Consider the following 14,933-nt stretch of genomic DNA (forward strand, 5'->3'; position numbering starts at 1 on the left):
TTTTACTGCTATGGAAGTACTGCTTGCCAACCTCCCCTGTATTTGAGGCCCAATAACTTGAATTCCATCTCCTTGTATCTTAAGAGAGCCAGGGGAAAGACAACGCCAGCTGGTTGAACAATGCAAAGAGCTGTCCCATTCAATTAAAATGAGCTGATAAACCAAATTTATTTAAAACATGGCAGAACACTGTACTACTATAAAAATCCTCTTCTTAACTCATTTAATAAGCATACTAGATGATTTATAATTTAGTTGCCCCGTATAATACACATTCCTTGTCCTGTACTAACTTCAGTGAGTTCTGGAATGCTGAAGGGCACAGAGGGGGAAGTCTGGCTTTTAAGTTGATACACAAAGATGCAGTGCTAGAATTTTTGTTGTGGATAAATGGCTGCGATTTAAAGAGCCACTAGTCAACCTGGAAAATACCTAAACGCTTGTCGATTCATTAACTTCTGCTAATCCTTAGCAAGTAGGTTGAACTAAATGGCTGTTTGAGATCTTAAAAAATAAGACTTAACAACTAATATGAAATACAATAAACTGTATTTATATTTTACACAGGTACAAGCAAATCTTAATGTTTCTGTTAAAAAGATATTAAGGAAAAATTCCAAACAGCAAGATATTATATACAATCAGTTCAAAATTAGATATCAAATTTAAAATAAATATTAAATTGAATTTAGTTTTAATTCACTTCACAAATCCTAGAGAAATGGGAAGTACACCTTCTCCTGGGTCTTAGGGAACCACCTGACTGCTCCCTCAAGGAACTCAATCTTCCCACCCAAACATCTCCCATCTCAAATTATCAACACAAAGAGAAACATAACTGACTTGTCTAGATACAATCCTCCAGGTTTAGATCACTGAATAAGATATCTCCCTGAGCTTCTTTAATTAAATTCAGTATGAAACCACCCTATTAACAAATTCTGCTCTTCAGCAAAATATCTGGGCAAGAGATATCCTTTCTAAACTACAGCTCTTCTTTAAGAACTGGAGGATAACTACATGATATTCACAAATATGGTATTTCCAAGATCTTTGGTTAATCTGTCCATCAAAACTTATCCAAATATGTGAAATTCAGAAAAGTGGGATGATGGAAGATATATTTTTAAGGCAGAGGCACATGCTTTAAAACAAAAAAAGTCAGATTGCCCTTAAGTCTCTCTTTCACAACTTAGGATTCTAGAAGTGATCCCCAAATTTATTTAATTAGAACCCCTGTGGGGTACTTGTTAAAAAAACAGATTCTTTAGCCTTACAGATTTACTAAATCAGAATATGTATTTTTAAAAACAAGTATCACATGTGGTTCTCATGTCTGAGTAAATTTGGAAAACTGTCCTAGTAGATAACAGTAGCAACACCTAGAGAGATTTTGACTTCCATTTGTGACTCAAAAAAAAGATAATACAGCCATGCATCACTTAACAACAGGGATACGCTCCGAGAAATGTGTCGCTGGGCAGCTGTGTCATTGTGCGAACATCACAGAGTGTACTTACACAAACCTTGATGGTAGAGCCTAATGCACACCTAGGCTATATTTTACTAATCTTACGGGACCACTGTCGTATATGTGGTGACTGAGACGTTGTATGTGGCGCATTACTGTGCCTAACAATTCAATTAGAACTTAGTAACAAGAATAACAAAAAAGTCCCAAACATACTGAAATTAAAAAATTTAAGGAGGGTCACAAAAGTTATATAATAAAGGCATTGTCATAAATCTCTGAAGACACAAATTATTTAAGAAATAAATGATGGTTAGTTGATTTTCTTAAATTAGAAAAAAATGTCCCAAATATATAAAAATGAAGTTCAAATAAACAGTTAATATATAAAATGCTAAAGTTTTTTAAAGCTTTTAGAAAACATAGGCAAAAATTTTCCTAAATCTGGATACATGGTAAGTTTTCTCACAGCATAAAATGAGTCAAGAAATCAAAAAGTAAAAAATTGTTTACGTTTGACCAAATAAAATTATGCAATATACTTTATTTTTTCAAGGGTGTGTGTGTGTGTGTGTGTGTGTTTATTCTAAATTAAAAGGCAAACTGGAAAATATTTGTCCTCTGGAACAAATTAAAGGGATCCATTCTCTCCCCTCCCACTGCTCAGCCCAATCTTCCCTAACCAAAGGAAAAGGGGTACTACTTGGTTTAAGGCTGCTAAACCTAACATAGGGAAGCATTGAACAGAGTCACTCGAGTTTAGGACCAGAGTTCAACCTAAGAATATAAATGTTATTTAATTTTGCTTTCCTTCTTCTGAACATATATTTGCAACTTCTGTGTACAAATCCCATATAGGGTCTGGTATTGTGCAAAATTTAGATATTTCTGCCTGATATCCTCAGAACAACTTCAAACACATGATGTTAAGTCCATAATGTTGGAAATATTTGCATCAAATACATTAGATGGAATGCTAATGAGCTTATTATATAAAGAACTCATGTAAATTGATAACAAAACCTCTAGGCCCAAGAGGTAAATAGACAATTCATAAGAGGAAAAAAAGTACAAGTAATTAGACATATGATATTCCATTTTACCAGTAAACAAACAAACATAAATCAAAGCAAGGAAGTATCAATTTTGGCCTGCCAAATTTACAAAAATCCTATATCCCTTTCTCATGCTGAAAGACATATTCTTTGCCCTATGGCAAAGACACTGTGCTGTGATTCACCCATACTGGGTTGGGTTCTACTTTAATGAGAGGAAAAAGCAAATCACCGTCTGGGTGAGAAGGAACTCTGCAACGACTGGGGAAACTGCTAGTATGTTGTTTCAAGGCGCTGAAGGGTTGCTAAGATACTGCACAAACACAGTGGTGGAAATTAAAATCTACCAAGTATCAGTGGGATGCCAGGCAATATTTCTGATATCTCTTTATCCTCATCATGATTCTATAAATTTGAAATATTATTTCCACTTTACAGATGAGGCAGCTAAGGCTCAGAAGAAGGCTGCCACTGACCAAACATCTAGTAAAGAGCAGAGCTGAAATTCAAAACCAAATCTGACCTCTAAACTAACTCGCCTCCTAGACAAAAATTAAGTTTCATCTTACTGAGAAGAATAAAATTAAACTCTCCAAAAATAAGGGTATGACCTATTATGGCTTAGTCACTTTGAAAGCTAAAAATCAAAAATTTCTAACTAGCATCTATAATAAGAAGATATCTATTACATATTCAGCCTTTACTAGCCTCCAGGTCCTGTGATTTATGTTGTACATCATTTCATTCCCACAGCATTAAGTAGACTGGATTATCTCCTTTCAACAGAGTCAAACTGAGGCTTAGAGGTTAAGGAACTTGCCCAAGGTCACAGAAGCAAGAACTACAAAGGCAATATTCAAATCCAAGTCTATCTGACTCAGAAGCCTGGACTGTTAACCACTATGCTGTGTTTGTGCTAAAATTCCACGGTTATCTTTAGTAGATGATTCAATGCTTTTTCGCTTCTAGACAAACGCTGCCTTTAACTACTATTTTATCAGGCGCATTTTCGCTAAGGCTACAGCACTGAAAGAGATCTCTCAGTATGCATTCTGAGGCACAGCCACTACTCTTATTAGAACTAGAAAAATATAAAAGTGCAAATTATGATATATACTGTGTTTTCTCCTAGTCTGGAGTTTTCTCTTATAACTGATAAAGCTGTTCTTACTAATCCACCCTGATTTCTACTCCAAAACTTAAACCAGAAGACTCCTGATTTGTTTTCTTTGAAACTGAAGACCTAGCTGTTGCTGAGATAGAATCTCAGGGCTCAGGATGCTCCCACAAGCCTCCAACAACCCTTGGCTCGTTAGTCTCTGAATCTAGTTTTCAACAATAGTTTACTTTGCTAACTGCAGTGATCTCCGCTTTTCGCCTATTTCCTATCTCTTTTGTCCTGCTCCAGCTTCATCACAGACATCTGAAGTTACAAAATCTTTCACTTCTACTTATTTTAATAATTTATCATTATTTATAAGCAAGCACATCCATACTTGCTAGAAATAAGATGGTTCTTAAAGCAAAAAGGGGTCCTTAGCACTCTTTATAACCTCATTGAGTACATAAATCTAGATTAACATGTATAAATCTACATAAATCATTTTCCTTTCTCAATAGAGGAAAAGAAAAATGGTGACTTTGATATACCTAAAAATAACAATTCGAATATTTACCATGTAATCAGAAGGCTATTTTTCCCCCTTCTGTTAGTGCAGAGGCATAGCTCAAAGACATCTTCCATAGGAAGAAACACATTTGTCATTAGTAAATTCTGAACCAGTAAGAACCTCTGCTTCTCCTTCCAACAAGTCAGCACACGTTTGCCTTCAAAATCTCTCACAGAGCAAAACTACTATTATGGTTCATTTGGAATCAGAATCTGGTCTTCCCAATATTACTTAACACTTGCCTGTAATTCAAAAGCCATGTTTCTACTATGTGTATTGCGGAGAAAAACACTGAACTGAGCCCCAATCCTAATAGCAGAACTTCACAATCTGTGTGACAGAAATAGGTTATAGGTGTGCTGAGGGGAAGAGCACCTCAGTCTGGGTGACCAGACTCTCTGGGATTGTCATCTTCAGCTGTGAGTGGCTTTCTCTGTTTATCCTAATAGTCCCACAAATATCAGTTTCTAAGTGTGCCATTACGTGAACAAGATTAGGCAATGTGCTCCAAGTCACACTCTATCTGGGCCTCAGTTTTCTCCTCTGAAAATCTATGCGTACCGTAATCCTCTGTCAGACCACCCAAGTTCCTGAATTTCATTATTGTAGGAGGCTTCATGATTGAGAAACTTAAGACCTTATGGAGAAAATGGAGTGGTAAGCTGAGATCAAAGGTAAATGTATCTACCCTTACTAAACTAAAACAGAGAAGAGAATGGAAGCGCAGTGGAGACAAGGACTTGGGCTTTGTTTTGTTCACGCACAACAGGGACCACAACAGTGCATGAAAACAGGGTTGGCACACAATAAATATTTCATGAATGTTAAATGAAGAAAACAAGGGCACTTTATGGATTCTAAGTTTGGGATAATGGATCACTACACAATTATTTTTCATTTATCTTTGTTTCCCAAGATGATCTCATGAGATCGTGAAACATGGCTGATATTGGCCATGATGATTAAAAGAAAAAGTAAAAAGTGCTTTACTAATGACAGGGTTGTGGACAAATTAAACACTTTTCTTCCTTTGACTCAAACTGAGTCATCTCAGCAGTATTCTAAAACTGTGTCCTATGACTTTATCAAATTTAACAGTCAATAAGCATACTGGAAAGGGACTTCACTATTGCCCAAGCCATTCAGAAGGTGCTTTCTCCATCCTTTTGAAGAGCACATGAAATGGAGGCTACGTGGTTTTTTCATCAAAAGTCTCTTTACAACTCCCTTAAAGAGTTGAAGCAAGACATTTCAAACTTAATTAGCAGTCAGGTTTTGCTCCATAAAGGGATCAGTTTTCACTGCACAGAGGTCTGAAGCATAGAGAAAGCTTTTAGAATCAGCTTCTTGCTTGGTCCTCAAAACTCCTATTCTTTTTCATCAACACTCAAAGATGTAATAAACAATTTAAGAGCTTTCTCTAATATTTCTGAAAAGCCAACCAACTCACACATTGCAAAGTTGTCAAATCCTCCCTGACTCACAAAATTATGCCTGTGACACAATTTTTTATTTATTTCTTTGTGCTCAACCAAATGAGAAAACTATAAAATCAGTTAAAAAATCTTCCTGAAATATTTTTAAAAGACGCATTGTTTTAGTTCATTCACTGAATATTGTTAAAGCATGGACAATGGTGTAAGCCTTCCTGTTTTGTCTTCCATGTAACTACAGGGCTGTTTTCAAAGAAGGAGCAGTAGAGCCCAGTAAAGTTAGTAGTCAAATCCTGGCTCACGCATTCATCAGCTGTATAACCAATAAGCAAGTTACTTACCTTTTCTTAGCCTCGATTTAACCTGTAAATGGTGGTAATACTATCTACCTTTCATAGGGCTGCTGAAGGGATTAAATGCATACTTCTATTATGCTAGTACATACCGATGAAGCCCTACTCTCACATTAGTTTTTTTTTTTTTTTTTTTTTTTTGGTGAGGAAGATTGTCCTTGAGCTAACATCTGTTGCCAATCCTCCTCTTTTTGCTTGAGGAAGATTGTCCTTGAGCTAACATCTGTGCCAATCTTCCTCTATTTTGTACATGGGACGCCGCCACAGCATGGCCTGACCAGCAGTGTGTAGGTTCCCACCCAGGATCCAAATCTGCAAACACCGGGCTGCCAAAGCAGAGTGCACGAACTTAACCACTATGTCATCAGGCCAGCCACTGAGTGGCAGCAACATTAGTGGGTGTTATTTAACAGGAAACAGCAGTAGCCTTAGAAAGAAATAGCTCTTTAAGGCAAAATTCTATACGGAGCGCTAGAACCTAACTAGTTATGCTCAGTCTGAGCACTCAATCTGACTCTTAACAATCAAGAAGACTCTAGAGTTACGTGGTCCTGTAAAATTAAAAATTCAGGGGCCGGCCCCATGGCTTAGCGGTTGAGTGCGTGCGCTCCACTGCTGGCGGCCCAGGTTCGGATCCCAGGCGTGCACCAACGCACCACTTCTCCGGCCATGCTGAGGCCGCGTCCCACATACAGCAACTAAAAGGATGTGCAGCTATGACATACAACTATCTACTGGGGCTTTGGGGGGAAAAATAAATAAAGTTTAAAAAAAAAATTCAGTTCTTTAGTCTAATTAGCCACATTTCAGGTACTTGATAGCCACATGTGACTAAACTTGGCCTTATACAGACTCTGTAATACAAAAGGACAAAAAATGATGTTGACAGTAAAAACTGCAAGAGAAACTGCAATTCTGGATTAGGTGGATTCTCCTGATTTTTAAATGCTGGCAATCAATTAAAACACTAAAGGATAATAATAAAAACACTGTGTGGAGAGCAGAGGAAATTGGGGAGATGTGATAACTAAATGCATTGTGTATCTTGCAATGGATCCTACAACAGAAAGAAGTTACTGGAAGAAATGGTGAAATCTAAATAAAGTCTGCAGTTCAAGTTAGTATCAATGTCAGTTTCTTAGTTCTGACCAATGTACCACAGAAATTTAAGATGTTAATGAGGGGGAAACTGGGTGAGGGGTATACAGGAAACTCTCTGTACCATGTTTTCAACTCTTCTGTAAATAATAAATTATTCCAAAATAAAAAGTTTAGTAAAAAACAACAACTGTGTAGGCCAAACCTGTCCCACAAGCTTCCAGTTTATAATCTCTAATCATTGTGAATGCAAACCATAAATACCACATAGATATTATACACAGCATGAAAATAAACAATACATTTTCATGAATCAGAATAAGTGTGACCAATTACGAAGGGAGCTGCCATTAAAAGAAGGATGAAGTGAGTGAAACAGCTGGCAAAACAACATCACGCCTTTTGAAAAGACTCATATACTCAGCCTAACATTCTCAGAATTGTGGAAAATCTAAAAAGAAGATTCAAATATGTTCATATTTCATGTACGGATGTAAAAGGATGATTTACATTTTGAAAGGATATAAACAGCAGGTACCCAAAGATGATAGTGGAGAAAAAAATATCCATGAGACAGTCAAAAATCTAAGATAGAATATAACCACGTGCCCCAAATTTAAGATACCTCATAACACCCTAAGCAATTGGAAAGGGAGGGATCAACGGCAGTTAGAGCAATCCATTAGAAGATGAGTTCTGAGAGGTTCGGAAATGCTGAAAGGCATTTGTTGTATGAGAAACTGGATCAAAGAGAAAGAGAAACAGAAACAAGAATGAATGTGAAAGAGATAAGAATGCTCTGAAAAGGAGTGACAGGAAGCAGGCTGGTTAGATCATGGGAGGTCAGATTAAAGAGGGCCTTGAAAGCCGACCAGAGGAGTTGGATCCTGAAGCAGAGCAACAAGAGACAACTTAACATTCCCATATAGGGGAGTGGTGTGAGGAAAGTACAGTTTAGGAAAATTTATTTGTCAATCTTCTTCCCTACATCATTCCACATCCCTGTAACTTTCTTAGACATCCAGGTTCAAAGCCACAATACCATCTTTAATTCTTCTTCTGATCTCACCAGTTGCCAACCCTGTCAATTATACCTCACTCATCTGTCATCCATCTCCTATCTCTACTGCTAAGACCCCAGTTCAAATCCTCATTACCCCTCTCTATTTCTTCTCTTCCCTCTCTGGTACTGCTTCTATTGGTGCCACTAGACACTAGTGACAAACAAATGTTCCTAAAGCATAGCTATGACAATGACCTCTAAATACAAAAACATTTGCTGGCTTTCCACTCTAACCAACACGAAGCCCTCTGCTTCCCCCTACCTTCAGGCCTATATTGTCACATGCCCCCAACACCCCTAAACTCCATTCTCTGAACAGTCCCTCTTCTTGTCCACCTGCCTCCTCTGCCCAGAGTGCCTTTCTTCTCTTAGCTCCATCTTTCAGCCAACACTTTCCATGTACAGTGATTGACAGCTTTTAAAAAAGAACGAAAAACCAAACCATTCACTCCTCTGCTTAAACTCTTCAGTGGCTAATGGCCTATAAAAGTCCAAGCTTCTTGGTACATATAGCATATGAGGTCCTCTTTGACCTGACCCCTACCTATTTCTTCAGAAAAACCCTTCAGCCCTGCCCACTTATCCCTGGGTATTTAGTGCTCTAGGAATACCACCACTGCATATAACATCGCATCATTTCTTGTTTCTGCGCTTTCAATCACGCTGATCCCTCTGCCATTTCATTCTTTCTCTGACTGGCTGTTTCATCTTTTAAGATTCACGATCTCAAGGAAGTCTTCTTTAAGACTTCCTTGTTAAGCTAATTATTGCTCCAGGACAACTTAGGCATTCTCACTTTAACCACTCACATTACACTGTCCTGTGTTTGGGTGTGTCCTTCCATTGCCACTCTTTCTCCACTAAAATACAAGCTACAACTGTTCATGCTCACTCTTACACAACTGCACCTAATATGTTACCTTAACCAATGCTGACCTTAAATAAAAATAGGCAGTATTGACTGCATATATCAACCAAATTGCAGAGATCAGACTTTTCATACCGCTAAAAGTAAAAATTCAGAATCATTAGGCCTAACAAGTTCAGCATCTGAGAGCCCTACACCTTTCATTACCAGGTAGTCAACTCCCATACAGGTGAAGAATTCCTGAGTTGGAATCTGAGAGGAATTAGGTTTCTACTTCCTTAACATCCTGAAATCTTTTGCTTGGTATGTACTGGGAGCTGTTCAACCCGGCACAATGACCATAAGGTCAGCAGTCTACTATTCTCAGCGATAATATAGAGTGGATGTCACTGTCTGCCTATACGAAGGAGTGGGGGACAACAACATACAGAGAATAAAGAATAAAGCAAGGGACAGGGTAAGAGTCCTAGAGGGAGCCCCAGACAAGAAGACTTTTAGATAGAAGACTGAAGGAAAGGTACATGTGTTCAAAGACTCAAATTAAGGGAGTATGTTAGGAAGCGTCATTCATCCTAACAGACAGTTTTAACGTAGGTCTTGAGACAGTATATTTCAAAAGTGGTAATATACACCACAATAAACCATAAACCCCAAAGGATGACTCCAAGGTGGTGTCACTGAAGAAGTCTGTCCCCACCCCTCTGTTTCTTTCATGCTCTTCTCTCTCCCATCCTGGAGGAGAATAAAAATGCATTTCAACAACCTTGCTTTAATGGAAAAAAGAATGAAAAATAGCGTTAAATAACGTACCTTTGATTTTTTGTTCAGTGGCCTAAAATAAAAACAAACAAACAAAAAACAATGTAAATATGAAACTGAAAGAAATGGATTGTTATGATAAAATGCTCACATATCACTACTATACAAGACATATACACTTTTATTAAATAAGGAATTTGTCATTTAGATGAACTGTATAGGAAAAGATATGCAAAGAAAGCATGCTTTTCCCAGAGATGTGCCCCATTGTCCCTGATAAAAAAATTTTGAAATGTTTCTTCAGACACAAAGCAGAGAAGACATCACTGTATGACAGTATATAATTTAAAAATGGGACTGCGCTTTTCTCACCATTTAGTTTTAAAATGATTTTTATATAATTGTCACCTTTACATTTCATGGCTCTAATGAGTTTTGTATGTGCTTAAATGGCTTCAAAAAGTCTTGTTTCAAATGATAAAACACAAAGTAAGTTTTCTGGAAGAAAAGCTGCATATAACCGCTGTGGCCAAATTAGTAATAAATTTATCTCCTGGAGGTTAGGCTGCTACTACAGTTAAACATACTTAACTTTTAAGTATTTTCGAGTGGAAAAATTTTCAAACGTATTTGTTGTCTCTGACACATTTGACAATTCATTAAAATTCCAGAAGCTAAACTGACAGGAGCCCTGCTTTCCCATGCCTGCCCCTACTTCCACTGTCTCTGACAAAACAGGGAGAGGGGCTTGAGGACAGCAGGGCTACAAGGTGCCTGTTCAAATTTCAAGGGCCTCAAAAAGAAAGAACTCATTATAGACAGAGGCCACAAGCAAAAATCAACTTTTTGATTAAGACCAATTGTATGGGAGGCCTAAAAATAAAAGATACAAGGATAGGCAGGGAGGTGTGTAAAGATGGAATAATTAGAAACTGAATAACCAGGAATTGTTTCTAAATGAAGATAAAGCTTTTCTTAACTGCCATGGGGCATGATAATTCATTTTGTTTAGTCATATTAAATTATTGTTACCAAGAATACTATTTTTTGAATTATATCATTATAGAACTATATGGTAAAGAACTATATGGCAATTACTCTAATATTGAAGCCACAGCAAACATTCATCTTTCCCCAGAGAGCCAGAAAGTCAGTCTAGGCACTGAAGTGCTTCACCAAGTTTTAGAGCACTAGTGATAATGTTAAATAATGGAGGCTCATCTTCTACCTTATATGGATCAAAAATTTAAAAAAAAATTGATGGAAGGACAACAGCAAAAGACCAGTCAACTAGCTTGAACACTTATTTCTGGAGAAACTGTTTTTAAAATCTGATAGTAAAAAAACCAGTCTTATCAGAGAGAACTTGGTATATGAACACTTTGAAGTATTAGAAGTGTCATGTCAAATAATAAGATACATAATTTTCTGAAGTCAAAAACATCAGCACAAAAATTATTTTGCATGCTGAAAATCTTTTTTTTTTTCTTCTCACTCTCCCGGTCTCTTCCACAGTTTACTTCCAAAGGAAACTAAATTACTGTACATGGAAACCATAACAACATTACTAAATCCCAAGATATACAGTGTTGCTCTTTTAGGCCTTACCACATAAAGAATATCTATTCTGCAAGTCCTTTGGAAAAACAACTCCATGTTGCTTGTGAACAATGGTCAACCTCATTCAGTATTCTGTCATCTACACCGAATTGGTAGAAAGGAGACACGTGAAGGTGCCTGCCAATCAGAACATTGACTAATACAGTGAAGGAACGTAAGTAACAGAACCCAAGAGCTCCTAACTGATTAGGAGGAAATGAAACCAATAAGAGTTCCATTTCTTTAAAACAGGTTTTTGTGGTTGGTCCAGGGACCCAGTATATTACTCAAACTATTAAAAAAGAGAATTTTCCAAGTGGGGTCAGTGATTTTAAGAGTATCTGTCTGCACTGTTCAAAATGGTTACCACTATCCACATGTGGCTACTGACCACTGAAATAATCTGAATTGATATGTATAAAATACATATCAGATTATTTAGTATTAAAAAAAGTAAAATATATCAATATTGTATACTGATTACATGTTAAAATAGTAATATTTTGGATCTATTGGGTTACATAAAATATATTAAAATTAAGTTTTTTTCTTTTTTACTTTTAAATGACCTTGTCATTTAAACCCTCTGGGTCTCAGTTTCCTAATTCCTCAAAGAGAGAGAGAAAAAAAAAAACTGTACTGCTTACTTTTCAGAGCTATTATGAGGCTCAAGTAAGATATAAAAAGATCTTTTCTGGGAAAACTTTATAAGCTATTCAAATGTGAGGTATCATTGTAGATCCTCTTGCACAACAGAATTAAAGGATTCTGGCAAATCTAGAAGCCAAATGATTCCCATTTTCAATATTTTTTTTTCTTTAAAACAAACTGATTTTTTTTAAAACAAACTGAGCTGTGATTCCATAAACAATTATCACCATTGCTTCAATTCGTTAATGAAGGCATCAGACAAGCGGCAGACTCATAGCATGCTAGGTCCTTTGCCTCCGTCAGGCTCTGCACTACTTGTCCCAACAACTCAATCCCTAGGCATACTTCAGTGGTTAAGAGCTCAGAGTCTGAAGCCAGACTGCCTGCCTTTGAATCCTGGCTCCACCACTTACACTGTGTGACCTCGGTCAAAATTAGTTAACTTCTCTAAAGCCTGGTTTCCTAATCTATAGGAAGGAACAAAAACACCTACCTCAGAGTTGTTGTGAGGTTAAAAAGATTTAACTCATATGAAGAGCTTGGAGGGGAGGGGGAAGAGCTCAGGACAGGACCTAGCATAGAGACAGCATGCAACAGATATTTCCTGCTGCTGCTGCTATGATCAGCTCCACCTGCCCACGCTTTGGCTCAGTCCTTTCTCTCACACTGGGAAATGGACTCAAACTCACTCCCAGTTCCCAAGTCTTGCTTTTTTCTCTCTTTATAATCATCTACAATGTCTTAACAGTTCCAGGTATTAGAAACTAACATTAGGAATAAGGAATTAATTGTTTAATTCACCTATTTTAAATGAGATAATTAGTGGTCAGAGAGCTTTTCTATGACTTCTTAGCAAGCAGCACCCACTCCAGAACTCAGGTCTGCTTAATAAAATGAGTTTTTAAAAAAAGAAAACAGAATAGTAAGCTGAAATGAGGGGCAGGACTGTAAGGGAACACCTAACTGTCCTAGATGAGTGCAATGCTTTAGGCCTGGTTATATTACCACCTAGGCTACGGAGAAAATTTTCTACTTTGACTGCTGAATATGATCCCAGTCTCAGAACAAAATGGTCTTTGGGAGACATGATGAGTAAATACGAAAACTTCGAAAAAGGAAAATGAAGTTGGAAGTTTTCTATAACCTAAGTCTCATTTAAACTCAAATTGAGTACATTTAAATCCACAAAGCCTATAAAAATTCCTTCAGCTTTTTTTTTCAATTGCATAACACCGGTACCTTCAGCTCTTAACACAGTTACAAAAATACCCATGAACACTGACTTTAAAACATTCTCAACACCATAAGATCCCAATTTGTATTATTGCTTCCCTCCAGCCCTCAACTATTATATGCTTTCTAGGAACTACAATTACATGCTTAAAGTAAAGGTTATACTAAATTATCCCTCTGTAATTACCCTATTTCTCAACCTCCTTTTTCCTCATTACATTTCTCTAAGATGCCTTCGAGCAATTTCTTCTAAAAACAGAATCTCGAGATAAATCCATGGTAACAACCTATTGCTACAATTGTTGCCCTTTTTTTAAGCACAGGAACTACATTCCTGTGCTATATCAAATTATTTTCTAAGCCTTAGAATCAGAAGATAAGTAAACAGCCATGATACTTAGATGTGAAATAGAAGGCTTTTCAAAAAAAAAACAAAAATTAAAAACAAAGCCATCCAGTCATTGAGCTCTATTATTAATCAGAGATGTATTAGGGCTGAAATATATGAAAAAATCATGTTAATTTTTGCGTAAAATTTCTTTAAAGAGGAATTTAAATATATAAATTTATATTTAAATAACAAAGTAAGAAAAACTATCATAATAAAAATATTGTAGTGGGAGCCTTGTTGGTGTCCAATTTTTTATACAAGGAGTTGTGTTCTCTAGTTTTTCATTTAAAATAGAAAATAACCTGTGGTCTGAATTTAAATTTCTTTAAAATACTACAATGGCTATTAGGCACTGTTAAATCTATGTTCTGTATCCATGGCATAAAGACCTATTAAATGCCTTATAAAAATTACCATAATATATTATTTTCAGCTTTAAAGTTCACCTTTAGATTGTGAAAAATAAAGGAAAAGTATAAGATAATGTTCTGTATCAAAAGGATAAAGCCATGGCACCAAGTTTTGGAAAAGCACTAGCTGGGGGAATTAGAAGACTTCAATTCTATTCCTAGTTCTGTCACCCTGATAAAACCATGGTTAGCCACTTATTTTAATGTTTGAGTTCCTTATATTTAAAATGAATGGATTGGAACAAACAGTATCTGAAGTCTTTTTCAGAAATAACTATATATAGATTTTTTAAAGTGTACATTGATTACATAAAACAGGCAGATTGTTTTTACTGTAGTGAGTTTATGTTCCAACATTTATATAAACAGCCCTGCCTACCTGGCTTATGTAGATGCCTGTCACCTACCTGGATACACCTGCTGGCTCCTACTACAGACAAAAGACAAGCTCGAGGAAACTTGTCTTAAAACTCCCGTGACTCACCATCTTTCATTTGGGCTACACGCGTGCCAACTTGGGAGTTTTGTTTTGTTTTTTAATAGCTGTTTGGTAAAAGCCTACAGAAATATCAGCTGTCCTATTTCACCAATAGAGTATTCAAATTCAGCTGTAAACTGGTTATCTGGAATCTGAAGAACAGTCTTATTTACAATGGAAGGCTGGCCTACTGAAGATATTAGCAGTATTAGACTTTCCGTTCTATTGTGTTCAGTGGCTAGATATTACTGTATCTACGGGATAGACAAGAACACTCTATCAATCCTGAATATCTAGCACAAGGAGAAACAAATCCCTACATCTCTAAGCCTCTGATGATGGTTCTAGTAGGACATGGTCAGGGTGAGAGACTGCAACCACGGGGTGAGACAGGGATAGAG

The 14,933-nt window shown here is 36.7% G+C and overlaps 1 protein-coding gene across 8 annotated transcripts in view; it reads right to left on the minus strand.

The window, feature by feature from the left end:
• TNRC6A (trinucleotide repeat containing adaptor 6A) overlaps positions 1–14,933 on the minus strand; it is a 101,152-nt gene that overhangs the window by 61,403 nt on the left and 24,816 nt on the right. For 6 of the 8 annotated variants that reach the window (XR_009224099.1, XM_058569828.1, XM_058569827.1 and 3 more), the window contains one exon: positions 9,822–9,843. Coding sequence is in view for 7 of the 8 variants with exons in the window: in XM_058569828.1 (XP_058425811.1) it covers positions 9,822–9,843 (22 nt within the window). In the remaining variant the exon portion in view is untranslated. Of the gene's footprint in view, positions 1–9,821; positions 9,844–11,378; positions 11,470–14,933 lie in introns of those variants that run through there. The other 2 variants (XM_058569832.1, XM_058569834.1) reach the window with 1 other exon arrangement.

Source organism: Diceros bicornis, chromosome 26 (genome assembly GCF_020826845.1).
Source record: "Diceros bicornis minor isolate mBicDic1 chromosome 26, mDicBic1.mat.cur, whole genome shotgun sequence".
NCBI lineage: Eukaryota > Metazoa > Chordata > Mammalia > Perissodactyla > Rhinocerotidae > Diceros > Diceros bicornis.